Below are 26832 nucleotides of genomic sequence, written 5' to 3'. Positions count from 1 at the left end.
GGTGTTACCTAAGCATGCTTTAGTTACCTCTTAGCAATGTTGTAATTGACAAGGGTGTTACCTAAGCATGCTTTAGTTACCTCTTAGCAACGTCGTAATTGACAATGGTGTTACCTAAGCATGCTGTAGTTACCTCTTTACAATGTTGTAATTGACAATGGTGTTACCTAAGCATGTTTTAGTTACCTCTTAGCAATGTTGTAATTGACAAGGGTGTTACCTAAGCATGCTGTAGTTACCTCTTTACAATGTTGTAATTGACAATGGTGTTACCTGAGCATGCTGTAGTTACCTCTTAACAATGTTGTAATTGAGCATGTTGTTACCTGAGCATGCTGTAGTTACCTCTTAACAATGTTGTAATTGACAATGGTGTCACCTGAGGATGCTGTACTTACCTGAGCAGTTCTGGCCGTAGGAATCTACCTGGCAGAGGGAGCAGTCCCTCAGGATCATGCCCTCCCGACAATCACACTGCCCCCCGAGAGGGTTGCACATCCCCACGGACGCTGCCACCGTCCCGTTGCCACAGGCACATGCTGTCAAGGGAAGTCCCACCATGCATCAGTATCAGAGCCGTAATGCATTATTTCACATAGTAGAAAAGCAACGACAATAGTAAAGCAACGACAATAGTAAAGCAACGACAATAGCAACGACAGGCAATGAGTGAGTGTTGTTCAACACCACCCTTAACACACCCCTGTTATATCATGTCCGCCCATAGATAACTAGATCTAATGACTGATGTTATGAGCTCCATTCAACGTTTAGGGTGCAATGCTATCTGCTCAGTCCAATAAATCTAGCATGACAACTGAATCTATTTAAACTGCTTGCTCCATCAATATCAAAGCAGGGGTTACCAGAAATGGGCTTCACAGGTTGTACCTATGTGGGGACCAACCCGAGTCTTCAACGTGACGAGCAGATGCCTTAACCATTTGGCTACACCACGTCACCTACCACAGCCACCAAGAAACCTCATTATAAGAATGAAGATCTCAATCATTTGAGGCATCTGGGTAGGGTGCATACACTTGTATTAATCCTTAAAGCAAATGCCAATTTTATAGACAGTAGTATCACAAATCCTCATGTACAGAATCATATAGTTATTACTTGATCAATACTCATGGCATCACTCACTGGTCTTTCCAGTTTAAACTTGAATGTTTAGAAACCATGATTGTTACGTAACGATATTCATTTCCCATATTTTCAATCGTTTAGGTCCACAGATGAAGCTAGCGCACTATTGAAATCTGGGCCACTATTGAAAGTTGGCCGAAAAACATTCAAAGACCTTTGTTTCTGTTCTCTTTTCTGACATTTTGTAGATTGGTTTCTGTATTTTGTTATTACAAACATGTTACACGAATCTTACGCTATATGTACATTCTGTCATTGCAAATTTATAACCAAGATAGTTCCCACTTTTTCCATTTATTTACAAACATCTGCTTTTTCTATCCAGGGGCGGGAGGGTAGCCAAGTGGTTAAAGCGTTCACTTGGCACACTGGAGACCGGATTCGATTCCCCCATGGGTACAGTGTGCAAAACCCATGTCTGGTGTCCCCTCATAGTGGTATGGATGGAATATTGCTGTCTTCCTGCTTGTACGGGGTGAACCCCCTTTTTAAAGGAAACAGGAATAGGAAAATGCCTTTTAAAAACAACTTACGTATCGTTCCGTTCATAAACTCAGCCATGATGGAGTATTCGAGTGCTGAGCAGTTTCCAGCTTGCTGAGCAGCAACATCTACGTTCTTGCTGGTGGCAACGCATGAGTCCATCTTCGACTTGACAGTGTCCGTAGAGTTGAGATATGCTGTCAGTCTTGAAATATCAGGGAGAAGTACCACCTAAACAGACACATGTCAGTGAAGGAACACACATGAGTGGAGAATATAGTGAGATCAGGGCACAGTGACTGACATCATAAGCTTAAACACCAATCTGCAATCAGGAGTATGAGAGAGAGAGAGAGAGAGAGAGAGAGGAGAGAGAGAGAGAGAGAGAGAGAGAGGAGAGAGAGAACAGACCAGCCTCTCTCATGCTTAAACTCCTGACTCCTCACTCACTCTGCCGTGATATTGCTGGCATATTGCTAAAGGTTGGTTAAAACTAAGCTCAACCCGTGAAGGTCCCGGGGTAGAATAGGCCTTCAGCAACCCATGATTGCCATAAAAGGTGACTATGCTTGTCGTAAGAGGCGACTAACGGGATCGGGTGGTCAGACTAGCTGACTTGGTTGACACATGTCATCGGTTCCCAATTGCGCAGATCGATGCTCATGTTGTTGATCACTGGATTGTCTGGTCCAGACTCGATTATTTACAGACCGTTGCCATATAGCTGGAATATTGCTAAGTGCGACGTAAAACTAAACTCGCGCTCGCTAAAACTAAGCTCTCACTTACTCACTCACTCACTCATTCACTCACCGAGTCCAGCATGATGTTGCCTGTATTGGAGGCAGGAGCGGCAACATTTATTGTATATTTGAAGGCGGAGGACGCGCAAAATCGTGTCACCAGTTCCAGGGAAGCTGCGAAATCAAAAAGTGGAAACCTTTCTACACAGTCCACAAATTTGTATTATAAAATGATATGTAAACTACAGTTCTGTTTGATTTGAGTCGCTTCGGCGATTTGAACCCGAATATCTGATCGCCCCAGTGATCTAACCTTAGCCACCACTGCTTCCACTAATTTAAATTTGACTTGTAATCAAGTAGGTACTCAACCCCAGGAAGTACCACAATCTATACTTTATTAAGAAAGTGTAATCTCCAAAATAACATATGTCATATTTGACCGCTTTCCTAATGGAGTAGGAAATACATTCCTTCTGAAATGGCATCGTGTATTTTATGAAGGTAAATACTCAACATCATGAATATACAACAGAAACCATATCACTGTGAATAAGCTCAACGTGAACAACCAAGAGAACCGTTACTAAACCAACAGGATCACATATGCACACAAAGAAATACACCCACATTGTAACCTGGCCTATACGCACTGAAAATAAAAAGTTCAGCATCAAGGCCATCTTAGAGGGATATTTTTTTACTAAGCACAGAAATGTCGTAACTTTATATTCCATGCTACTTTCCAATTAATATTAAATGTATTATAGGCTCAACGTTTAGTTAATGAATAATTTGTATAGGTTGGATAGAAACAAACAGTTCCTTCCAAGTTGTAAAGAAGCCGGGAAGACGGGAGATTCAGAACCTGAGATAATCTTCGTTGCAGAAAGCGATACTAGACACAATGGAAAATAATTGGGTTAGTTGTGCGAAAGAATTCCCTCGAACTCACATTTAGGTACTGGACCAGTCGCAGATAATGTCCCGATCCAGGTGTGACTTGCAAGGATGGCTGTTCCTTCACACGTATAAGCGCCACCACTCGGCATGCTGATTTGTACGTTCAGGGTCTGTGCGGCCGTGATTGTTGACTGGAAGATAAGTGAGATATCTAGGTTGAACAATCTTTGAGGTGAATCACACCATGTAAGTAGTTACACAATCGTTGAGGTGAATCACGTCATCTAAGTGGTTGAACGAACATTCGATGATTCGCACCTTATAGGTAGTTGAATGATAGTGTAGGCGAATCACACCGTGTAAGTGGTTGAACGATAGTTTAGGTGAATCACACCATGTAAGTGGTTGAACGATAGTTCAGGTGAATCACACTATGTAAGTGGTTGAACGATAGTTCAGGTGAATCACACTGTGTAAGTGGTTGAAGGGTGGTTCAGGTGAATCACACCGTGTAAGTGGTTGAAGGGTGGTTCAGGTGAATCACACCATGTAAGTGGTTGAACGATAGTTCAGGTGAATCACAGAATGTAAGTGGTTGAAGGGTGGTTCAGGTGAATCACACCGTGTAAGTGGTTGAACGATAGTGTAGGTGAATCACACCGTGTAAGTGGTTGAAGGGTGGTTTAGGTGAATCACACCATGCAAGTGGTTGAACGATAGTTCAGGTGAATCACACCGTGTAAGTGGTTGAACGATAGTTTAGGTGAATCACACCATGTAAGTGGATGAAAGATAGTTTAGGTGAATCACACCGTGTAAATGGTTGAACGATAGTTTAGGTGAATCACACCATGTAAGTGGTTGAACGATAGTTCAGGTGAATCACACCATGTAAGTGGTTGAACGATAGTTTAGGTGAATCACACCGTGTAAGTGGTTGAACTATCATCCACTTACATGGTGTGATTCACCTGAACTCTCGTTCAACCACTTACACGGTGTGATTCACCTGAACTATAGTTCAACCACTTACACGGTGTGATTCACCTAAACTATCGTTCAACCACTTACATGGTGTGATTCACCTGAACTATCGTTCAACCACTTACATGGTGTGATTCACCTAAACTATCGTTCAACCATTTACACGGTGTGATTCACCTAAACTATCTTTCATCCACTTACATGGTGTGATTCACCTAAACTATCGTTCAACCACTTACACGGTGTGATTCACCTGAACTATCGTTCAACCACTTACATGGTGTGATTCACCTAAACTATCGTTCAACCATTTACACGGTGTGATTCACCTAAACTATCTTTCATCCACTTACATGGTGTGATTCACCTAAACTCTCGTTCAACCACTTACACGGTGTGATTCACCTGAACTAAAGATAGTTTAGGTGAATCACACCGTGTAAGTGGTTGAACGATAGTTTAGGTGAATCACACCGTGCATAAGGATGTGGAATGAAAACCTTCATTGATTTAAATCAGGGATAATCAGTTATTCAAATCTACGACCATCATGGCATACTTATATAATAACCAGACAAGGGTAATTCCTTAATAAGACTGACAAGGTTACAAGACCAACCTATCTGCCAAAACCCATCCCTAGTAGACTGAAGAGGCAATAACCCAAAGTAACAGACCTACAGACAGGGAACTTCTTCTTTATGACAACCTCTAGAACCAACACACACACATTACCTTGTATCTGACAACCTCTAGAACTAACACACACACATTACCTTGTATCTGACAACCACTAGAACTAACACACACACATTACCTTGTATCTGACAACCTCTAGAACTAACACACACACATTACCTTGTATCTGACAACCACTAGAACTAACACACACACATTACCTTGCATCTGACAACCACTAGAACTAACACATACACATTACCTTGTATCTGACAACCACTAGAACTAACACACACACATTACCTTGTATCTGACAACCTCTAGAACTAACACACACACATTACCTTGTATCTGACAACCACTAGAACTAAAACACACACATTACCTGGTATCTGACAACCACTAGAACTAACACATACACATTACCTTGTATCTGACAACCACTAGAACTAACACACACACATTACCTTGTATCTGACAACCACTAGAACTAACACACACACATTACCTTGTATCTGACAACCACTAGAACTAACACACACACATTACCTTGTATCTGACAACCACCAGGAACTGACGGATAAGGTTGCCTGGCAACTGGACATCTACAGCAACCGAAGTACCAGGAGTAAGCTCAACGTAACCGGTTCCGGTGAGATCCGCTGTCAGCTGGCCATGTCCAGGTGCCTCTACGACTGTGCTGCCCTAGAATGCAATGTCACCCAGTCATATTATGTCTTTAAGCCACGTAAGTTTTAAAAACACATGTTTTTATATACTTTCTAAGCATATCACCATTCAGTGAAACTGTTTCGAAATGTATCTAATACAGACGATACTTTATGAGCACTCTCCATGTTTCTTGAAAAATATTTCTACTGAAATCTAAATGGAAATATTGTTCTATTGATCTATTGTACACCACGTGACATGTGTTCTACCACAGTTGTATTCTAGGATACAAGGCCGTACTACTGAATAAATAAATCTCTATCTGTGAATAGAATTTAGTAAATGAAAATTTTACCGTCTCATTTTTCTTTATTGGGACACAGGAGGTGCACTTGTCAATCAGTATCTTTGAATGGCTAGTCAGTCGATTGTTAGGTACACACAGGGCTCATCAGTGGGTTGTTAGGTATACACAGAGCTTGTCCATGGGTTGTTAGGTACACACAGAGCGAGTCAGTGTATTGTTAGGCAGGCACAAAACTAGTCAGTGGATTGTTAGGTATACACAGGGCTAGTCAATGGGGTGTTAGGTACACACAGGGCTCATCAATGGGTTGTTAGGTACACACAAGGCTAGACCATGGGTTGTGAGGTACACACAGAGCGAGTCAGTGGGTTGTTAGGTACGTACAAGGCTAGTCAGTGGGTTGTTAGGTACACATAAGGCTAGTCAGTGGTGTATTTGGTAAATACTAAAGATGTGAGTAGGGTGTTGGGACAGTTAAAAAAAAGAAATAAAAAATCAAGTCAACTTGTTGTAGGGTAAACGGTCACTATAAAACATGTCAGCTGTTTGTTAGGTAAATATGAAAGGTGTCATTAGCTTGTCAGATAAACAAAGCATGACAACGGGTTGTCTTGGAACAGAGTAAGGAAAGTAAGTGTCTTGAATGTACAAGAAGTAAGTTAATGAAATTCACTGATGAATCTCATGGAGACATCATTCATTTGAGAGTAGCATGAATATCATAATAATACCGTCAATGATCCGAATTCCACATCGTAAGTGAAGTAGTCCAACTTAGGCACAAAGAACCCCAGCTTCACCGCTGTACAGTTCAGCCCCTCTATGTTGTCGCGGCATGTGCACTGGCCAGAGGTCAAGTGGCAGTTGTTGTCCACCGAGGCACCGATGGCGCAAGCACACGCTGTGCAGCCATCTTCAATGTTAGACAACTGTAGGTTGTATGTCTCCGGCTGCGAAACAACCAAAATATAATAAAAGAATCTTATCTTGGAGCGGGTTCTATGGCGTTAGTGATTTTATGTATTCGTTGCTTTTAGCAACATTCAAATAGCAGATAAATAATTGATGATATAGACTTAAACTAATAACAATAAAATGATGTTAGAAACACTGCCTACAGACAAATTTGCCTCACACAATGTCTACATAAACCTGGGTCTCAGACACTGTCTACACATGTCCTTGTCTCATACACTGTCTGTATATGTCCTTGTCTCACACTCCTATGCATGTCCTTGTCTCACACACTGCCTGTATATGACCTTGTGTCTCAAACTCTGCCTATACATGCCCTTGTCTCACAAACTGCATGTATATATCTTTGTCTTACACACTGTCTACATATGTCCTTGTCTCAAACTCTGCCTATACATGTTCTTATCTCACACACTGTCCGTATATGTCATTGTGTCTCATGCAATGTCTACACGTCCTTATCTCGCACACTACTTGTATATGTCCTTGTGTCAAAACTCTGCCTATACATGTCCTTGTCTCACAAACGTATATATCTTTGTCTTACACACTCTCTGCACATGCCCTTGTCTCACACACTGCTTATACATGTCCTTGTCTCACACACTGCTTATACATATCCTTGCCTCACTTCCTGTCTACAAACGTGCTTCTCTCACACACTGCTTATACATGTCCATGCCTCACACACTGCCTACATATGTCCTTGTCTCACATATTGCCTACACACGTCCTTATATTAGACACTGTCTACACATGTCTACGAACGTCCTTGTCTGACCCAATGCCTATACATGTTCTTGTCTCACACAGTCTACACACATCCTTGTCTCCGAACTGCCTACATATATCCTTGTGTCACATACCTGCAAAGATCCCGGTTAGAATTGATTTTGCTTGTTGTAGGTAGCGACATACGGACGGTCAGACTCGCTTCGTGCGGCGTAAGACAAAACTCACTCGCCCCCTTGTTTCACTTAGTGCGTTAACAAACTCTTGTCACATTATGGGCCTACACACTACACTCGTAATTCTTTCTCTCTCCCTCTCTGCTTCTCTCTCTGTTTCTATCTCTCTCATACACACACACACGATCAGTTCACACTGATGCCAATGACACGCGCACCATCGACACACGCCATTGTGACATATATCACTGCAGTCTCACCTTGCACGAGGCACAACGACTACCATGAGTGTTTTTCTTACACACGCATTGGCCAGACTGTTTATCACAGTAGTTGGAGCTGTTGAAGGTTCCAATAGGATCACACGCGCACGCTGAAACAGAATTAACACAACAATTCAGGCCCTAAAACGCCACTTCCTTCAAAGGCGTACATGTTCTACTGAGGCTGATGGGATATATACCATTCTGTACACAGAAAATTAAAATACAGAAACGTTCGCTAGGACGCGCCCATTGCGAATAGTGCTTCTTTTGTGGTCGGAACTGTCACACCGTTGTAACAGATATATTTGATTATATAAGGAACGAGAAAACACAGCAGCACATAATACCACTCGCAGTCAGTAGAACGAGAACAGTTCCATACGGTTCCTGCCTTAAGTCTCGGAACAAGGACTCGTTCGCTGTTTAAGGAACTCTGCATCTTGATCTAAAACTAGTACCGTCTCTGCCACTTTTCAAAAACAGACAAAAACACACCTCTTTCAACGCTATGTTTCATAAATCCTTCTACTAACTTGTACATCTGAACTGTGACTTGTCAGCGCTTTGAGTATTGCCCTTGTATGGTGGAAGTCTATATACATATACATGTACTCCTTTTATATACCGGGTACGTTTCTGTATTCTGTCTTTGTTTACAGACGAGTGCTGTATACAGAGGCAACACGATATTCGGCTTTGCTGGGAGAAACAGGCAATGTTTCGCACGGAGGCTGAACAGTTAAAAGTCATGAAAGAGGCCCTCACAACATCAGCACATCATGTGCCTTTAGTAACACGGGAACGTAATACTTCGTCTGCGACAGACTATGTTGTAAGCCATTGGTTCCAGGCGTATAAGATTTTTCCGAATGTGACGATATAACTTGGCTCTACGAAACATTCTCATCCGGACACTCGTATGCCGACACACGTTGTTTTGTATTAAAGCTTAGTTGAACTAATTGCCTGGGATATTTTGCACACTTCTATCATTTGGAAGGAGGATGATTCCATGTTGCAGCTCACGCTTACCTCCCTTAGACCACTTCCCGTTAGAGTTCTCGGCAGACTTGATTTAATACTGTGAAACGAGGCCTAAGGTTCGGAATGTGTAAACAACGTATTAGTTATTGACCAAGCACACGCGCGCACTCCCTCTGAATAACAGCACTTTAGCAGTGGCATATGGCTTATGGAAAGGTAAGAGGTTTGTGACGGCTTATAACATAATAACTGTTCCTTAAGATGGCCCATACAGGTGAAGTCAATGGTGGTGGCTCAGTGATGTTAGGGGTTGCGCTTCCTATGACTGCAAACTGGATCTCTTTTCAATGCACTGGACACTAAATCGTCAACGATACAAACAGGAAGTACTGGACACCGTCGACAACCAGATGTCAGGTATTCATTGGTGACAACGCAAGACCTTATCAACAAGGAGGCGTCATCGCCCCAATGGCGAACAAAGCCATGAAAACATTTACCATGGTCCGAAGGTAGCCTATACATGTGAACCCCATCAAACATCGATGAGAGAAACAAGGCCGCCAAGTTCGAACTAGATATACCCAGAATCTCCATGAGGTATATAGAGGATATTATATGAGGCACATATAAATATTCTGTTTATTAACGAAATCGTTAAATTGAGGAAAATAAACCCAACGCAACGTCACAGAACGAGAACGCAAAGTCACAGAAGAACCGTGACGTCATTGCATTGTTCATGATGTCACGTTATCATGGCAAAGTGATATCTTGCCTTAGGACATCGTGTGAAAAATATGAACCCCGATATTTCCGCCTTCTTAGGTAATATGAAAGAATATTCTGATGCGGAGTATGGGGAGAAAATGTCATGTTTTGTCTGTTTTGTCTCAGCGGTCTAACGTGAACCAGTTGTGTGGTCGTTGGGTTCACCAAAGTCGCCACAGCCTTCCATCACGTGAGACCCACCGACGTTAAATCAGTACGGCTGGAATGCAGCATTTAACCCAACACGCACTCACTCGACCACCCACTCACCCATCGACACACCCTCTCACCGACACGCCCACTCACTCACTCACTCACTCACACACCCACTCAGTCAGCTCATAAGACAAGATATAGTTACTGATAATTATGACCATATTTCATTATTAAACACCGCCAGACGGAACTGACCTGTGCATCCGACACTGTTAGTACCATCCAGGCTATGGAACGTGTCTTTGCACTCATCGCATGCCCTGCCCTGTACCCTAGACTTGCACACGCACTGGCCAGTGGTTGTATTGCACCTGTAGCCGCTAGACTGCTCCGTACCGAATCCGCTACAGTTACAGGCTGAAAGAGAGGACACAGATTTCGGAATTGCATGTATACATCTGAAAGATCTGCAATAGTTCGAATCTGTGATAATGCTGCTTGGGTTGGCTGCACCATACTGGTACAATAGGTTTCACAAGAATCGGTAACCATCAAAAACCTGTATCATTTCAGGGATTTAGAGGGAGTGTATTAAATAGAAAAAAACACCTTACTATTTATTTTTATAGTGAAACGAATTCATTTATATACGAAAACAATCTGAATGATAAATGGATACTTTTAACATGCCACAAACTCATTGTCTAAACCTTCAATAACTCACAACAGTGAACAGCGAGTTAGTATCCTATTTATACGCCAACGCTCATATTATGATCATGCTCAATATCCTACTATTGACATGACAGGTGAAATATACATCAATATTTCCCAGGTAATATCATCGAGGGAAGTTTGGTGTGAATTTGCATCGAATATATGAACTAAATAACCCTATGTGTAGGGTTATACCAATTGATTGGCCTGTAATCTATGTAGAATTGATTAATTTTTGCCGGTGAATGTTTTCGTTATAGTTGTCGTCACAAAAGCTGCAACAGGTGATAATAAAGAAGAGACAGCAGCCTGCCATTTAGAGAATAAATTTATCATTCTTTCGACAAACGTGGGTGATTTAACAGGCTTAGAAATAAGAGAACAGTGTGATAAATATGTAAAGAGAACAATTAACAGAAACCGCATTTTAAATATTTATAATATGCAGTCTTTGATCACTGTATATATACAGTATATATGTATACTGTTGTAGAGTAAGTTATTAAGTGAAATTTCATGACTGAACTCTATTGATAGTTGTTGATTTATAAATGTACTGTATATGTTGCAGTCAGATTGTGAAATCACTCATTTCGCGAATGAACAACAATAACCAATATACTTCAGTCATGAAATTTCACTAAATAACTTTATTCTACAACAGTGAATCACAATTTCAACATCGCTTTTTGCTCTAACAGCTCAAACTCAGCAACTGTTGTACATCAGTTTGATTTTGAAGCATTTACACCTTTACGTTTGTCCCTTACTGTGTACAGAGTAGCCACACCTCACAAACCCATGTCCACCACATAGATATGAAATACAGCTTTAGGAAACGATTGCAGTATATTGATTGTTGTTACACAAAATGACGCGAAACATCTGATCGTCTTAGACATTTCACGAAATGACTGATTTCACAGTTCCATTGTAACATCATAACCTTTCAGATCTAACTGGTCAAATACCACATTCAAGCTAATCGGTGAGAATATTTACAGATCAATGTCTGAAAAATACTTACGGATGCAGAACTCGTTGCAGAGATAGTCTGGAAGGGAAACAAGAGTGTTACCATGGTTACTTATAGTGTAGATACTGAAACATCCACTGAAACCTTGTGGTAACATGTTCTCGCAACAACTACTAGTTACAACATGTGAACTCAGTATAATATTGTTTCCCAAACATGATGGAACATGTCTACAAGCATCTAGGTATTTCCTTCCAATCAAGCACAAAGACATATTATTTAAAGTGGTGTTAAGCTATCTCACTTAAAGATCTATTGGAAGTAAGTATACCCCATCTTTCTCACTGAACTATAGTTTTAAGTGACGTTTGCTCCATCTTTCTCACTGACCTATTTAAGTGAACTTTATCCCATCTTCCTCACTGAACTATTGACTAAAGTGAAGTGGTACTTAACTCATCTTACTCCCTGAACAGACACAACTTATGTTCAGTATGTAGTAAAACCCAAAACACACACTCTCCGTCATCTGACTAATTTTGATGTCAACACTGGATGTATCACAACGTATTTAACGACGTTTTCTTTTACCTACCTACACTTCCAGATCCATCGTGACCTGAAAAAAGGCAAGGGTGATAGTAAATACATTGTGTACAGACCATATGAGATCATGTGTATGTGTGTGTGTGTGTGTGTATATGTGTGTGTTTGTATGTGTGTGTGTATATGTGTGTGACATTTCTTCTATATATAAAATACTTCTACTATATATAAATATACTTCAACTATGTATAAACACACTTCTACTATGTATAAAACATACTTCTACTATGTATAAAACATACTTCTACTATGTATAAAACATACGTCCACTCGACCAAATCAGCGAGTATGATCACCCATCTTGTTAATCGCCGCTCAATTCTAAAACGGAGCTTGACGAGAACGTATACCGTCTTTCATTTACAGTCACAAAGTCGTGATAATAGGATCATAGGATCTACATATCACGTGGTTGTTGTGAAAACTGTTCACATGAAAGATAACAAAACACTGTTTGAACAATCCTATGTTTGTGACAACAACAATGTAACAAGGGGTGTAAACTTTGACAAATACCCGTGAATAATATCCAATGATTATATACATACTTTGCTGTCACAGTTGCCTTGTTTCTCAAAGACAATGTACAGTGGAATACCTTCTGACAGTTTAAACGTTTCAGTAGATGGAAAGTACTGTGCTGCGTGTTGAATCATATTATTCGGGATTGGAAGCCAACCACCAGTTAAGATAAGAAAAGAAATGGGAATGATACGGTGACAAATTTAAAGACTGATGTTCTACACTGTTCAATGATCTAATGTAACTATTATAACATAGGGTTAGGTGAACTGTAGTCACTGTAGCTCACCTACAGGACAAATGAATGTTTTAGGGCGATTATCAATCTCTACCACCAACCACATCTGACCACGCAGTATTAATTATATTCGCAGAATCATATCGACCTCAACCAGCTATCCCCCTCCCCCGAAAAAAGGGAAAAGAAAAGTAACAATCTTGACAAGAAATATGTATTTGGGAATCGTGCAGTTTCTTGAATATTGAACTCAACATTTCAATAACTGTACCCTTAAACAAATGGGCACTGTGGAATTCAGGCCAATGGCTGAGCCCTGTCTAAGGATGAAAAAGCAATAACATCCCTTACAGGGCCTTAGTCGGATTGACCTGGAGGGGAATATAAGACTATATACCTATATCAAACGTACCTGTAGACCCTACGAGAATATGTCAATGACAAGTTAGAATTAGAGTTGTTTCTGTACAAACTGTCTGAAACAACGTGCAAACGTACAGAACAATACTAATAGGGTAAGACGGGCCTTACCAGATCAAGTGTTCATACAATTGATAAAAATCAAAGTATTGATAAATTTGCTGAAGAAACCAAACGAGAGCAATAATTGCGTGAATACTTATATGACATGCCTTAAACGGTAGCTTGGCGGTAAATGCTTTCATTCGTTAAGTAGAAGAATCGGAGTTAAGTGTGTACATAGGTTTGACGTTTATAACCAATCTTGGTTTTACCAACAGATACATGGAGAACATTGGTAAGGCATGTATCACTAACAATTTATGTCCACTACATGTCTTTGACTTCTTGAAAGACAATTTAAAGACATGTTATACAATATTTGAATATCTTAAAGCTGGTTATTTCTGCGAACAGTGTAAGTCAATCCTGCTCCAAAGGGTACAAGGGACTGTATCCAAAGGTCGCACTCACGAAATAAAATAAGTTGTTAACAATAAATATTATCGATATTGTACTCCCCAAATTCTAAAATGCCACTCAAAGAAGGACAATGTAAATTCCAAGTGGCTTAGCAGCCTAGTAGTAGCAGTGTGAACTGGGATAAGTCTGTAACTCGTTATGTCACTGGATTGCAAGGTCGGGGCACAGATATGCGCCAGCCGCAGTGATCAAGCCAGGTTATTGCTAACTCTGGAGCACCCATAAATCTGGTCGCAACGACACATACAAACCAATACTCCTTATTCTGAAATTATATTTAAATTTAGAAAGTGAGATCAACATTTGATTTTATCTATTTTCATATGTTTCACTGCGCTGCCTTAACCATTTCCCGAGTACTTCCTTAAATATATTTATCTTAATTTGGACATCGATAAATGGGCGTACCATCAGCAATCAGTGTTGACAATATGACAATATGACAATATCTCGAGTGTATTTGATTTGGCGTAGCCAATACTCAACATCTGGGGACTGTGTGTCATTAAGTTCGGTCAAGTTGTGCTGCAAAGTGCAATGAAAGTGCACACCTGTCTGCAATTGCTATCAGCAATATCTGTGTGCAGTACAAAACATACGTAAGGGACATTATCTTCAAATATGCATCTGCATGATCAATTTACTATACAGCTACACACATTCTTCTTATAATACGTAATATGTTGTATCTACATATAGAGAAAACTCTAAAAAACAAGCACCTTAATGAAATACAAGGGAAATATGCTATGTGCACGACAACTGCCATGATATGCCTCTGTATTACATTGGTATTCATCAACTAAAAGCGTACAGCTATTTCTGCCGCTTTTGGTGTGTGCATCTACAAGTTTCACTATTGAAAAAAAGAAACTAAAGTGCATTTATTTTGAAATATACATGTGAGTTACATTTTCAATTTTCAGCTTTAGGCATCACCATTGAAATGCATTTATTTGTGTAACTGTTGAAATATGTATCTCTGCCAGTATACATGTACATTTACAATATCATCTGAAAGCATTCATTTAGACACAAGCATCTAAATATATAGGTCATCGGTCATCAGCCATAGGTCATAGATTGCAGGTCACTGGTACGTTTTTCAGTTCAGTTGGATGTACAAACATTATTGGAAACATTACGAAATGGGAGATGGTAATATTACAAAGACATTTTGTTTTCTTCTAGCAAAGGTTTAAAACACATATTTAGCACAGTTAAGAATTTAACCATTTTGTCCAACAACCAACAGATACCAATAATAGATTACAGTAGGATTATATAGATAGTATGAAGGTAAGTATGTACGTCTAACGTAAGTAAATACTGTCTAACTGTAAGAAAATGAAAATGTATTCCGCTTTAATTGCGCGATGGTGCAAAGCTTTGATCATCTAGAACAATGATCTCCTGTCTAAATTAACATCAATGATTTACCTCTACACATAGTGCCATTTGGAGCCGGTGCCACTGTGGATCCCGGGAGCTGGGACGGATTGACGAAGTACCCGGATTTACACTCTGTACAGTTGTCTCCCGCGGTATTCCCCATGCAGTTCGTACAGACACCTTGGCCCTTGGTGGCGTTGTACACGCACGCACCTGCACGGCTGTTGCAGTTGCAGGCTGTCAAGTAGACGTTGCAACGTCACTATGTGTCGAGTTAACATGCAGTTTGTATTTCAAATTATATATAGTAATGATCAAGGGATGGACAGATGTATTTAGTAAATATCAGTCATATAACCTTTGGGAGAAGACGACATGAAAAAGCCTTGTTGCATCAAATTAGGAATCATCAGATATCACACTAAACATTCATAGCATAGCAAACCTAGAATAAGTTTGCACAGATCGTCTTTAAGATTTCCTAAGAGTGAGTGACATTAGTTTTACGACGCTTTAGAACTATTCCAGCAACATAAAGGCGAGAGAAACAAGAAATGGGCTTTGCAGGTTGTTCCGAATCGAACGACATTTCTCCAAGGCTTGTTTTGCAGAGGTTATCGTACTGACTTGACTTGCCCTCACATGTACTTACAGGCATCCGAATCATTCATTGTTTCTTATATAGAGGTGATCGCATTGCTCTGACTTATCTTCACATGTGATTACAGTGACAGGGGTCCATATTCTCCAGGGTTTGTTATATAGAGGTTATCGTACTGATCTGACTTAACTTTACATGTGTTTACAGTGACAGGCGTCCACATTCTCCAGAGTTTGTTGTATAGAGATTCTCGTATTGACCCGACTAACCATGCATCTCTGTCGGTCAGGGATTGTAATGTAGAGGCTATCACATGGACTATACTTACCTTCACATGCGTTAGCAGAGGTCGGTGTCCCCATAGCCCAGGGTTTGTTGTTATAGAGAGGTTTACATTTCTCGCAGTTCGCCCCCTCGGTGTTGTGAGAACAGACACATTCGTTCATGTTCTGAAAAATGAGAAGTTTACACAGGGTTTCATCCAACCTGTCACAATGTCACAATATATGCGGTGTAGAAGGGTGGGGTGGGGTGGGGTGGGGGGAGTGGATCTCTATGATAGGGGAGAGCGGGTGCAAATCTTTGGACCGTTTCTAAAACTTGTCACGATCTAAGCAAATCGGCGGATAGTCGAGAGTTCACTGGAAGTCAGCCGCATGCAATAGGATCGGGAAAGTATCGTGCAAACAGCGGGCATATTCTGTGTGGACAAACACTAAAGACCGACTCAAGACCATCAAGCACGTTTCATGGATTTCAACTCCTACACGTATATGAGTGCGATGTTTCGGTGCAGCTTCTAGTTTGAAAAAAGTAGTAAAACATGCACCGAAACACCGCAAATAGAAGTTGAAAATCCATTAAACTTCTATTTGCGAGTTTCAGTGGTATGGGGGATGGATGATCACGTGTTTATTTATTAGTGGACATCAGTTCAATATTCCTTAGAAGTGAAAATACAGCCAAACAATGAATGAAAAAAGCAACCCATATTATTATCAACATCATAAATATGTCATAAATGAATGCACCAGAAATGAAGAAAATTATTCAGTGACACAATTCATAAACATGTCCATGCACAGTTAAAATCTGACACATGCATGTTGGCATGCCGCCTCCATTCCCCACGGATAATATTATGATCAACATCCTCCTGATCTAGGCGGGCGTCTTGTACACATGGATATCTTATCCTCATGTTATTAAAAGCCGCTGCAGCCTCAGCCATGTTCCTCATTACGTCTGGACCTAGTTGCAAAGTTGTCAGGAGCGCCTGCCACCAGTTGGCTTGAATTCCAAAGGCATTCCACCCTCCTCACCTTTGATAACCTTGTGATATGCTTCTGTTCAATGTGTCTCCTCGAGTGAGGTTTCATGAGATACGTTCGAAGTGCAGATGAGTCGACAGTCAGGATGAAGTGGGGTGTGTCCTGGTCATCGCTGAAAGGTGGATCAGCAGGAAGAAAACCAAGTTGTCTTCAAGGAATTCCCTGAGTTCAGAATTCTTGAAGATCTGGGCATCAGACACATGCCCCAAGCCTCCCACATCAGTCTGCATGAATCTGCAACGTGTGTCGACGAGTGCAAGGGTAAAATCGAGAAGATCTTGTAGTTATGATATAGGGATCCTGATCTGGGATGGTTACAAATGGCAACTTGCTCCCCACAATGGCACGAGACATATTCTAACTGAGTTCAACGTCTAAGCTCACTCTTCGCCATTCCTCAGCTGTTACAGGGCAGATGATCACCTCATCAAGTATTCCACTATAGCACGATGCGCATCAGGCAGGAACTGCGCAATGGTGCGCCTGGAGACTGAAATCCTAGGAGAGGGTGGGTACTTATTCCCAGTCATCAGGTACCCGTGCCTGACAACTGTCCTGGTTTAAGGGCCTTTCTGAAGTCTGTGTCCGATTTTTCCGAGTGTGTTGAAAAGTTCATCAAACATGAGAGGAGGCATCCTCAGGTAACTGAAAAACGAGGTATCTTCAAATCTCAGTTCACGCATCAGTCTATAAGTTAACAGTGTCCAAAACGTAATCATCTTCCTTAAGTCAACAAGGACTGAAAGTGCTTTTCTTTATCTTTCTCTTCTTCTCAACTTCAACATTCGTAGCATCGGCATCATCATTAGTCTCTGGTTCAGTTGAAACCGATGCTTGAGGCTGAGCAGTAGCTGGTAAGCTTTGGAGTCCATGTCTTCAACTGCAGCTGTGAATGGACAAATGGAGAGCGACTGCCATCGGGAACTTTTATAACCGAATTTTCACGAACATTTGCCGATTTTATTGTGACAGCATTGACTATTAATCGGGAGTTGCTCGGATAAAGCGTGAATAGAATGGCAACGGATCGATATGGGCGTATGTCAAAGGTCATCGAATCGGCAGTGACCGGATGTTGTTGTCACAACAGGGGTCAAGACCGTGATGAGAACGTGATCAGAGCGTCACCTGGGCGTACTGAATCGGTGAAAGTCGGGACATGTTCTCGGTCAAATCACCCGTTCAGATCGTATCTAGAATAGTTATGCATAGCATATCATAGTCGGATAAAGAGTACGTTGATTGTATGTCCAGCGTAGATGAAGCGTAATTGCGTACATTTGGGGGTCGGGGTAGGGGTGGGGTATTTTTCCCCGATTTCGTCCGCTCGACCGTGGAAACTGAGATCAGCATAGATCTGGATCGTCCCTGATGGGTGGTCACCCAGTGAAATAGGGGTATAAGGATGGAAAAGTCCTAGTGGCTGCAAGAGTTGTATGGTCCCCAGGGAGTTGAGATTGATGAGATGTCCTGTTGATATTGACGTACAATGATCGAGGGAAATGATCAGCGTGTTGAGCATGTACTAGCTGCGTGGATATGTGCGCTATTTCATACACTCTGTGATGATGATGGTGCCTCAGTTATCTCAGAATGTTTTAATTGACACGATATTAAGCAACCTGTTTTATAACGACATATGATAGGTATACCATTTATTCTCGACCGTTCCCGTCATCTGTGCGAGGGTTCTAACAGATTGGTTGCGTTCTCATGGTTTTCATACTTTCCACCATGTATAATATTTACGTATGTTGTGATTCCCCTTGATGAATTGCTACCAAATGTTTACACCCTCCGAAGCTTAAAGTTCGGAAGTAACACGTGACGAATTACCCTTTTGTCTTCCTGATAGGGATCCCGGATATCATGAACATACGTTCACAAAACGTGTACATACACATGTGAGCACGGCATCCGTTCAAGCCTTTCATGTCGGTTTAGCCATCTGTTCAGACCAAGCGTTCAACAGCTCGTGTTGTGAAAGCGCCTTGCGAACTCATTGCCGTTTGGTCTTTGTATCACAAACATCGATACGAATTGTTCGTGGTAAATTACACGTACAAAGAGGTCTGTTAGAGTGTCACAAAGGGGAATGTCTGAGGCTGTCAACACGTGTGTCCCGTCATTGTCCACAGAACGACTACTGGGTTGCAGTCGTACTGACAACCATCACGGGGACGCTTGTTGCTTCCTTGTTACTGTTTATACTCCCACACACTTGAGACGGAATAAGCCGGAATGCTGTCGGAATGAGACGGAATGAGCCGGAATGCTGTCGGAATGAAAGTTTCTGAAGAAATCCAGAAATTCGAAGTGCATTCTAAAATTTCTTACTTCATTCCGAATGCATTATAACTATTCGGGTCAATTCTTGTAACATGCCGGAATGTTTTGTACATGTTCCAAACTTTCGAGGTACATTCGAAGTGGAAACATACTGAACGACATTTGAAGTGCATTCGAACTGCATTCTAAATATTTTACTGCATTATAACTGCATTTGAACATATTCAATGGAGAATAGGAAAGACAAGCCGCTTCAAATCCTGTCAGGATGTCTCGAATGCGCCTCGAATGAGTCGGAATATATCTCGATTGCTGCTGGACTTCAGATGGAATATTCTTCAAATATATCTGAAATGTATTTCCAGTGAAGTTGGAATACAGCTTGAATGTACCTCAAACACACCCCGAATACAGTCAGAACGTCCCGAATGCTATTCAAATGCGCCCTGATGTCATCAGAACACCACGGAACCGCATGAAAACGTGGCCACCTGTCACTGAAGCGTCAAACAGCATTTGGGAGTCACACAGCTTGAAAAACTGCTTAGTTTGACATTTTCTCCGAGTGCGGTTCGAAGTTTGGAAATATTATTTTCTGACTGATTCTGATAAATTGCATATGTTTTTGTTGTTAGTTTGTTTGTCTTTTAACGCCACACTAAGCAATACTCCAGCTATATGGCGGCGGTCTGTAAATTGTCGAGTCTGGACCAGACAATCCAGTGAACACCATGAGTATCGATCAACGCATGTGTCGACCAAGTCAGGGAACCTGACCACTCGATCCCTATAGTCGGATCTTACCACATGCTTGGATTACTTAAAGATCAATTCTAACCTGGATCTTCACTGGTGGCAACCGCTTGTCTTGGTGTATTGGGAAATGAAAGAATCGTCACGAGTAAAATGGCACCTGTAAACGTACCTGTTCAGATTTCAAAGAAAGCAGGATTTACTGATTTCTACATAGATTGCACTATGTTCCGAATATAAACTTTAGGTTTTATAAAATTTCATTTGAATATAATTACTCACACACTTTCACTTACTTACTTTGTTTCATTGAAGTTTAAACAAACTGACATTCTTTCGAACGTATTTGCATAGAGTGGTCATGCCGAAGAGCAGTATGTCAGTACAACTACAACGCTGATGTCCACGGTGCATACATGATCAACACCATCATATAAGACTTATGGGATCTGTCGATAACATTCAGCGGAATGCTTACTCCTGGTAAACAGAACGTCAACAGCTGGTGAACGTTGATGAGGTCTATGCAGAAGAATGTACTATGTTATAGTTGCAGTACATTGCTGTAGGGTACAGTCGAGTAAGGCATGGCATAGAGCTCAGTAGGGTACAGTAGAATACAGGGGTGATGTAGGATTCAGTAGGGTACAGTAGAGTACAGGCATGGCGTAGAGCTCAGTAGGGTACAGTAGAGTACAGGCATGGCGTAGAGTTCAGAAGGGTACAGTTGGGTACAGGCATGGCGTAGAGCTCAGTAGGGTACAGTAGAGTACAGGCATGGCGTAGAGTTCAGTAGGGTACAGTTGGGTACAGGCATGGCGTAGGGTACAGTTGGGTACAGGCATGACGTAGAGCTCAGTATGGTACAGTTGAAGTGAATGTGGAACATGTACATGAAGCAAAAGTTTTGCTATAGTATAGTTAGAACCCAGAATAGTTAAGTATAGCACAGTTATGCAGGTACATGCGATAGAGTATATATACGTGACAGTAATATGCAGTGGATCTCAACAGGGGATAGAACAGTGTTATGTAATACAGCACAGTTATCAAGCAGAAAGCAGTAAATCGTTATTATATAAACCGTAAGAAGTTATACATATCTAGAAGCTGCCACTATTATCTAAACTGCATGGATGATAGCATGACCCCTGAGAGTTTCTGGAGCTTCTGTCCTGCTCCATTACGAAGCATCCATGTGGACACACCTTAGACAAATGAGTTTGTTCAACACTGTCTGTTCACCCAGCAGAAAATGGGTACCCGGTGGGATAGGTCATGTGACTATTAACCTTGTAGCGCCTCACACGCAGGTTGGGTTATCCGGGATAATAATGTCCATCAAGTTGTATGCACTTAGGCCATGCACTTCTGGCTTGGAGTTCGGTGTTGTATGGACCATAATTATTATGTTTAACAGATTAAGATTAAGATGCAACGGAGAGGGTTCGAGTGATCCTTGCGCAGTCCTTGGTAGGGCTCATAATCTGTCCAGGGTCTTTGCAACATCTTCACGCAGCTAAGACGGCGAATAGGATTTCTCCTAGGAAACGCTGCCTCGTCGAACCCACCAAGAACTACCGGAGAATATGTAGACTCTCAATGAGTGCATTACCCAGAGTGTCAGAATGGCTGTGCTCTGTGGAGAACCTTGACACTCTCCTACTCTGGGCCAAGACATCAGTTGGTATCAAACAAAAGGCACCGAGAGCAATGGAGTCTGACGACAGTGTAGGTGGGATGCGAGCCAGACATTTTGAACGCGAGGTCAGGATATTTAGCATACCCTTCCTGAATCTTGTCAATCACGTTGCCCTCAAAAGGCACATAAAATTCAATGATATAAATTGATTCATTGACTTTATCATGAAAGGACAAAATCAGGTTTGGCGGTTGGAATTCCTTTGAGGCTGTAAATGGGTCCATTCAAAAAAGTATAAAGGATCATTTTCCATGACGCCTGGCACATGTTCAGGGTAATACCATGGGTGCTATTATTATTATATTAAAAATAAATATACACTAGTGTTCATGGGTGACTAATAATAAATGACAGGAATGACTATTCGGCTGTAATGTGATACCGGTGCCAAAGCTGTGGTTTGGGATTTACGCTCGCTAAGTGACTGCTTTAAGTTGGGGTTATTTTCAACACAGCGGCGTCTTCTTGTTTTGGTATGATTTGGTGGAATACAGTTTATAGTGAATACGGGAATATAGAGAATACAGGAATATAGTGAATACAGGAATATAGTGAATACAGGAATATAGTAAATACAGGAATATAGTGAATACTATCTTTCAACCCAAACTTTACGCAGAGACGGATGATCAAATACTGCTACAATAAATGTTAGTAATTTGGCTGTTGTTTAACGCTGCAGTCACCAGTATTCCAGGTACGTAGCGACTGCCTGTAATTTATCGAGTATGGACCTGAAAATCCACTATTCAATGGCATGAACATCGATCTCTGCAACCGGGATACGATGAGACGTGTCAACCAATTCAGCGACCCTCACCACTCGACCCCATGAGTTGCCTCTTACGCCAAGCATGGGTTGCTAAGGATCAACTTAAGACCTTTGTGAGTGTATGCATAGGTACAAACGGCTGACATTGTCTCCTAAATACTAATTCTAAAAGAACTTTTTTATCTCAAACGTTAAGCTAATTAATAAAAACAATATAATGGTACGTACAGGTCCTGTGCAATTTGAAGAATGTCCGAGGCAGAAACAAGTCCCGTCTACTTTGATATCTGCTATTGCGTAGTATGATCGCAGAGGTTCCAAACTGGCTGGTTTAACGAGGGTGATCCTGACGGCTGACGCAGTGTAGTATTCCCTCACTGTCTGGTTCGACATGAACTCGGTGCTGTATTCTATTGATGGGTGAAGCTCCACCTGGAAGCAGCAGTGTTAGATAATATATACATGTATCTTTGTTTATGTGATAATTCTGTTGGGAGTAGATTGTGCTGGATTGAACATGAAATGACGAAATTTTAAATGTGTGCTCTTTGAGGGTTAAAGAACTCGCGGATTGGTCCTTTCTGACAACCTGACGAAAATGGATGAGGTGGTCTGATTTGGCGACTTTGTCATTACAGCTTGTGTTCTATAGCACCGTAATGTTTTGTAAAACAATGTTTCATTGTTGTACATTGTTTCTGATAAGATTCGGAAGTGTTAAAAATACAGAATCATTGAACAGCGTTACAGGAAACCAAGCAATCAACTTTTATAAAGAATTAATGTTTTCAAAATTTAATTGAAGAAAAAAGACCATCAGTAAAAGTTGAAAGATGGAAACTTTGCATTTGTTCTTCATGATGATATCGATCATTCGATTAAACAATTATACACGCCACCACATTAACTATTGGTCTAACATAAAAGGGCATATGCAACATGTTGATGATGTCTCTGGTCATGTACGCTGTCACAACCCATCCTCGATATCTCCAGGGTATACGTTCCGATAAGTCTCCATTATACCTTGGACGCATCTACGGGTCGGAAATGTTATTACCTCTCTAGATCTTCGATGGCTCCGCTTTCTGACAGTAGCCAATCAGCTAGGCCGCCGTTACAACCGAGATTGCCAATGTCAACAAAAATAGCTCCCGCAGCTGCGACAGGTTTACTCGCAGTTCAACTCGGATTTTGGGAAATCATGTAGAGGAATTGATAGTTGCGAAACATAAAAAATATATGCAGGAACGCCTTCTATCTCTTTCAGAGAACCTCTGCATGGTTTGTGTTGCCAAGTTTAATCGGTTAGATAATATAAAAAGCGAAAGTGAGTTTTGACTGGTTCGCTCAACTTCCCTCGTAGACACTTGACTGGATGAAAAAAACCCAAGGGAGGTAATACATTTATCGGGCCGACTCGTAGATGCGTTTAGGGCATAGTGGAGAGTTATCGGAACGTATACACTGGAGATATCGAGGATGGTCAAAACCACGCATCAGCACAATCAGCGTTTGACATTATTCAACCTAAGTGTTGTCTATTGGTCTTTTGCATCCGCCCGGATAGTGGAAGGTCGCGGGTTCGAACCCCGGCGGCGTCATTCCAAAAGACGTTACAGATGCGGTACATGCTGGTGCCTGCCTGGCGCTCTGCATTAATGGATACAGCAAGAGCTGGTCAGCTCGGAGTCAGTATAATGTGTCTGAGTGGAGTATTTCATGCACGTCGTCATATGAGCAATACTTAAGTGCGATTTTGAGCCCCATTACACAATGCCTCACCATCCTTCTTTTGTACTATGTTCCATAGCTCCAGACAATATGATTTTATTTTTCCGTTCAAAAATTTAGCCTCACTAGTGTAAATGTTGCCACCTACGTCAACAGTTCTAAACTAAATTTTGCCAAACATTCCATTCTGTTTAACAGTACTGCTTACACATGACCTGAAGCATTGTGAAACAAATCCGTAGCGTTTAAAGGTTATTGTTTAGCGATTGAGGAAAATCAGTTCTTAGCAAAAGTTTACACCAAAACGCAGCGGTTCACATGCATGATATTTGCACATGCCTTTTATTAGGTTAACGCATGACAGCCGTGCAATTCAACTGCATGGCGTTTGCAGTAGGTTCCAGCAAGTGAATGGAGCAATTCATTACATATTTAGCTTTAAGTGAGGCTAAACCCTGATAGGTGGTATATATACTGTTGACTCTCTATCGTAATCTCTATCTCAAAGATTACCCACCACCCTCATCATCACATAGCGATGAAACTACTGTCTTGATATTCACAGAAACTACTTGAGGCACTTTGAGCTGCACATCTTAAAGATTTATTTTATTGCAGTTTAAGAAAGGTTCCAAGTTTAGTTAAGTCAAAACACTTCTGTATTAGAGTCACGGAGCATTACATACTAAGGCGGTGACCATAGCTGTATAACAAGAGGTTTGGACCATTCCCCTCATGGCTACAATGTGTGGAGCCAGTTTCTGGTAACTCCGGCCGTGGTAATCCTGGAATATTGCTGAAAGCGACGTAAAATCATACTCACTCACTAAATTGAAGACTATTTGTCAAAAGTGAGAACACGTCTCGTGTGAGTGAGTGAGTGCACACATAAGGGTCTGCTGACCCCAGATAATGGTCTCTTTCTTGCTGATCCGAGTTTCTTCTCCGAAATCAAAACAACACAATCTGGCCAAAATCTTTAACCAAACTTTTCGAGACTTTTACGTGTACATTTCACACCTTCAGATAGGCAGCAAGGTTCAGATGGGAAAGCTCTTTCCATGAAACATTCAACGTCGGGATAACACTCTTGTTTTAAGGTTTTGGTGAGTGAGTGAGTATAATTTTACTCCTCTTTTAGCTATATTCCATTAATGTCACGACGGGGAACACCTGAAATGGGCTTCACACCCACCCACGAATCGAACCCGTATGTTTAGCGTCAGGGGCGTAGTTTTTAACCTCTAAGCTACTCGAGCTTCCCTTTGTTTCAAGGCTTTAGAAAAGTTGTCAAAAGGTTTCAACAGAGTCGTGCAGATGACATTTCCAAATTTGATAGACATGGGACACTAGTGAGTGGATTGTCAGTTCCAACCTGTCACTCGGCATTATTCCAACTGTACGATGGCGATCGTTAAATAAACTGGTCTGGGCCAGACAATCGAGTGACTGACACCATGAGCATCGATCTTCGCAAAAAGCACAAATTTTAACCCGGTTTATATATAATGAATGCTGTTTCACTTACCCTGAAAGCGTTCTGTTGTTCTTTCGAAGTATCGCCTCTGGTCAAAGTTGTACAGAATACTGTCACGGGATCGGTAGCCGACATTGGTGTTTGTGAAAAATCGTTACAATTTTCAGCAAAATAACGCCACATTTCCCAGCTACCGTTAACGTAACGCTCCATGTACATAGAGGCTGGACGAGCGTCGACCGTGACATTAACGGGGACATCAGGAGCGAGAAAATATATCTGCACCTCGGAAATAAGAAAAACATCCGTAAAGTTGACAACGACTTCAACCCTGGTTCGATTGCCATCACCGTCGACGGTATTCTGGGACTGCCAATACGTGGACCATTTGGGCTGAAATTCAAAACCAGAGGGACCTCCGGGTATTGTGATCGTTACAATGTCTTTATCTGCCATATTTGCTGAAGGGTGGGCATTCGGAGCACACGTGTAGTTTGTCGTATCAGAAGTAACCAAACTTATATATGTAGTTGAAGTCGGGTCGCCGCATGTAGAAGTAGCTGTGACGGTTCTTGCTGATGGAGCAGTAGTTGTTGCTACAACGAGTTCCTGGTCTCCCGGGTAACAAGCCCGGGTGTTCGGACACGTCTGACCGTAACAAGGATGCATGTATAGAAAGATACACAGGTAAAAAGTACTATGGGCATACAGTGCCATGGTAAACATTTCGATGATCCGCGGTGGGTAATTGGCACTTAGTAGTGTCTTTGTCGAAGTTTACATAAGTACCTCACGTTG

The 26832-nt window shown here is 41.4% G+C and overlaps 1 protein-coding gene across 1 annotated transcript in view; it reads right to left on the bottom strand.

The window, feature by feature from the left end:
• The window catches only part of LOC137272287 (laminin subunit gamma-1-like), a 53898-nt gene extending 27066 nt beyond the window's left edge, over nucleotides 1–26832 (bottom strand). The window contains exons 1-14 of the mRNA XM_067804649.1: nucleotides 26086–26832; nucleotides 23052–23255; nucleotides 16305–16425; nucleotides 15424–15612; nucleotides 12271–12294; nucleotides 11727–11753; nucleotides 10238–10399; nucleotides 8066–8178; nucleotides 6654–6872; nucleotides 5493–5648; nucleotides 3334–3472; nucleotides 2449–2552; nucleotides 1686–1866; nucleotides 399–539 (exon numbers count right to left, since the gene is read on the bottom strand). Of these exons, the coding sequence (XP_067660750.1) occupies nucleotides 399–539; nucleotides 1686–1866; nucleotides 2449–2552; nucleotides 3334–3472; nucleotides 5493–5648; nucleotides 6654–6872; nucleotides 8066–8178; nucleotides 10238–10399; nucleotides 11727–11753; nucleotides 12271–12294; nucleotides 15424–15612; nucleotides 16305–16425; nucleotides 23052–23255; nucleotides 26086–26760 (2455 nt within the window). The 5' untranslated portion in view covers nucleotides 26761–26832. The remainder of the gene's footprint in view (nucleotides 1–398; nucleotides 540–1685; nucleotides 1867–2448; nucleotides 2553–3333; nucleotides 3473–5492; nucleotides 5649–6653; nucleotides 6873–8065; nucleotides 8179–10237; nucleotides 10400–11726; nucleotides 11754–12270; nucleotides 12295–15423; nucleotides 15613–16304; nucleotides 16426–23051; nucleotides 23256–26085) is intronic.

The sequence above is a fragment of the Haliotis asinina genome, chromosome 2 (genome assembly GCF_037392515.1).
Source record: "Haliotis asinina isolate JCU_RB_2024 chromosome 2, JCU_Hal_asi_v2, whole genome shotgun sequence".
Lineage (NCBI taxonomy): Eukaryota > Metazoa > Mollusca > Gastropoda > Lepetellida > Haliotidae > Haliotis > Haliotis asinina.
This window is presented reverse-complemented; position numbering and strand designations above follow the sequence as displayed.